Genomic DNA, 3025 nt, shown 5'->3' with positions numbered 1-3025 from the left:
CGTTTAACATGAGAACTATTCATAAATTTGGTCATAAGAGGAGAGAGATTGGATGACGAGGGAGATAAATAATTAAACTACATCTTAAAAGTGAATATTTTCTTGTATCAATCGAAACAAAGGAACGAATTAGAAATTGAGTCTCTTAAATCCACAGGTACGGTAAAGAAACGAAAAGTTTACGAGGCGAGATGAAATGCGAATGGAAATTAGGTGTACTGTAAATTTAATAAGAAAAGAAAACATGTGGGAAGGATTTATATTTGTAGGCACGGCACTAGCTAGTAAAGTGGCGATTCTTGGGGGGGGGGGGGGGGGGGCTCACACGAAACATAGAAACCGCGTGAAACACGTGACCATATTTTGCAAATTCTTAATTCACATTTTCCCATATCCAATTAACTTTCGTGATTGAATTGAATTGTATTCGTCGCGTTACTACTACAATAATAATAATAATAATATTATTATTATTATGCGCCAACCCCCAATCACGACTATATTATATATACATATTCGTTCTCTTCACTATTATCTATATTCCTGCCGAATTCCAAATAATAATATTATCAATACATGCATATATATATGTGTGAGATTAATAGTCTGCTGGTGTACGTTTATATTGTGATCATCAAGAAGAGAGATGAAAAGGAACTGCAATTTGGAGCTGAGGCTTGTTCCGCCACGTCCTGTCTTCTTCTCCAATGGAAGACACATGATGACTCCAAATCCAATCCATAAGGAGCTCACCATTTTCTACAAAGGCGAGGTTTCTGCGTCCGATGTCACAGAACTTCAGGTACGTAATTAATTAAATTAAGGGCGCGCGTGTTTGCAAATTTTGCAAGAACGTACGGATGTATTGTTTTGATAGCTAGCTAGGGAGACCGATCGATCGACCTCATATATATATATATATGTAATTTGGTCTTAAAAAAGATGAGAATTAATCATGAAATTATATATATATATATTCATGATGCTGCAGGCTCGAGCAATTATACTGCTTGCAAGTCGTGAAATAATGGAAGAAAAGTCGACGGCGGGATCCAACCTGAACTCCCCTGTTTGCAGCCCAACGACGGGGCTGTACATGAAGAGATCACTGCAAAGGTTTCTTCAGAAGAGAAAGACTAGATCATCCCAACAAACGTCTCCTTATCCACTTAATTCTGGACATCCAGATCATATTTAATCAACTCTACGTCACAATCACATCCAAATCATTTTACCTCATCATTAATATATATATATATATATATATATATATTAATTATCTATCTGCCGAGTTTTAAATTAGGAGACCAAACCATGGTGTGTACGTATCTTTTGTTTGATTTCTTTGATTTGTTATTGTTATGTTTATTATTATCATTTTTTTGAGAACTAGATTTAATTTGTTGTTGTTTCATCATGTTACCATGTAATAATATATAATATTTAATGATGCAAAGTATGCAACCCTTTGATTTTCCAGATTTAGGTGTATGTTTTATTATTATAGCATACTCGAGATCCAGTCACACATACACCCGATCGATATCTGTTTTAGGAAATAATCATAGTATGATTATCTAGAATAATTCGCTCCTTCAACTTCCTGTTTTTTGCCCCAAAACAATGGGTTCCAAACCCTTTTTTTCAACTAGCTACGTACTACTAATTTATTAAATATTATTTATGGTACTCAACTCAAAATCTCGCATATATGTATGCAATTAGACCTGGCTGGACCCTGCCCGTGGTCAGTGGGCTGGTTAACCGGGTCAACGATTTTGACTAGAATAATAACTGGACCGGTCATTAGGTGGTTCGGTTATAGTTTACGGATGCCAAACTCGTCGAACCCCGACGGATTGGACGGGTTAGACCCGACGGATCGAAGGGTTTGGCAACCGTAAATCGTCACCAGATCGCCTAATGGCCGGTTCCTAAAGGGTCGGCCATTTTTTTAAATATATATATATATATATATATATATATATATATATGAAAACTTTGTTTTTTTGATCCCGTATGTTTGTCACTTTGCGATTTCAGTTCTTTATATTTTCAGATTTTAGTTTTAGTCCGCTACCTTTATTTTTTTGGCAATTCTAGTCTTTTTTCGGACGTGGCGCTGACATGGCACCAATTCAGTGCTGATGTGGAGCTGACGTGTACATTGCCACATAAGCATTTTCGAATAAAAAAGACCGAAATTATCAAAAATCGAAACATGCAGTACTAAAACTGAAATATGAAAACATAAATGACCAAAATCGCAAAATGACAAAAATACAGGACCAAATTTGCAGTTTTTCCTATATATATTGAATATATAATGAAAATGTGATTGAATATAATGAAATGTAATAACTTTTTTATTCAAATTGTTAAAAGTTGAAATGTTATATATTTTTTATTAAATAAATGTATTAGATTTTTATTGAAATAATGAAATATTTGATAGAATTTTTATAAATTTAATCGTTCAAAATTTTATTTTTTATTCATTTTTTATTCTTTAAAAATATATATTTTTAAATAAAATGGGTCGGCTCTGACCTGGTGATTAACTGGACCCAGACCGCTTGTTCCACAAACCGGGCCGTAAGCGGCCACAGGCCGATTAAGGGTCGGCCTTTGTCGTACCGGACCCTGCACATGGCCAAGTCTATATATAATGTGTTGGTATTACTAAAAAAATTTACATTCACTCCATTAACATCAATTATCCTTAGAATTTTTCAGATTTTCGCTATATAGTATATAGATTTACCTCACGTGATACTACGTGAGTAGAAACGAATCGAATCGCGCCGAATAATGATAAAATTTTAAGGATCGAAGTCGACTCGATAAGAGTATATTCGAGTTCGAGCTCGATTTGAAGCTCGATAATTTCAAATATTTTGTCTCGAGCTTGACTCGAAATGAAGTTCGACTCGAAACATTCAAACTTATTCGTGAATTATTGCTTGGATATTATGGTTCGAAAAGCTCGAAATGTTAAAAAATGTTCGAAATGTATATATATTTA

The 3025-nt window shown here is 34.3% G+C and overlaps 1 protein-coding gene across 1 annotated transcript; it reads left to right on the top strand.

Moving 5' to 3' along the window:
• Positions 1 to 526: 526 nt before the first annotated feature.
• LOC140866967 (protein TIFY 5A-like) lies at positions 527 to 1442 on the top strand. The gene is made up of 2 exons (XM_073272034.1): positions 527 to 802; positions 992 to 1442. Exons 1-2 carry the CDS (start codon positions 647 to 649, stop codon positions 1196 to 1198), a joined length of 363 nt encoding a protein of 120 aa, XP_073128135.1. The 5' UTR covers positions 527 to 646; the 3' UTR covers positions 1199 to 1442.
• Positions 1443 to 3025: the final 1583 nt, after the last annotated feature.

The sequence above is a fragment of the Henckelia pumila genome, chromosome 4 (genome assembly GCF_033568475.1).
Source record: "Henckelia pumila isolate YLH828 chromosome 4, ASM3356847v2, whole genome shotgun sequence".
NCBI classification, from domain to species: Eukaryota; Viridiplantae; Streptophyta; class Magnoliopsida; order Lamiales; family Gesneriaceae; genus Henckelia; species Henckelia pumila.
Note: the sequence above shows the minus strand (reverse complement) of the source record. Positions and strands in the feature narration are given on the sequence as shown.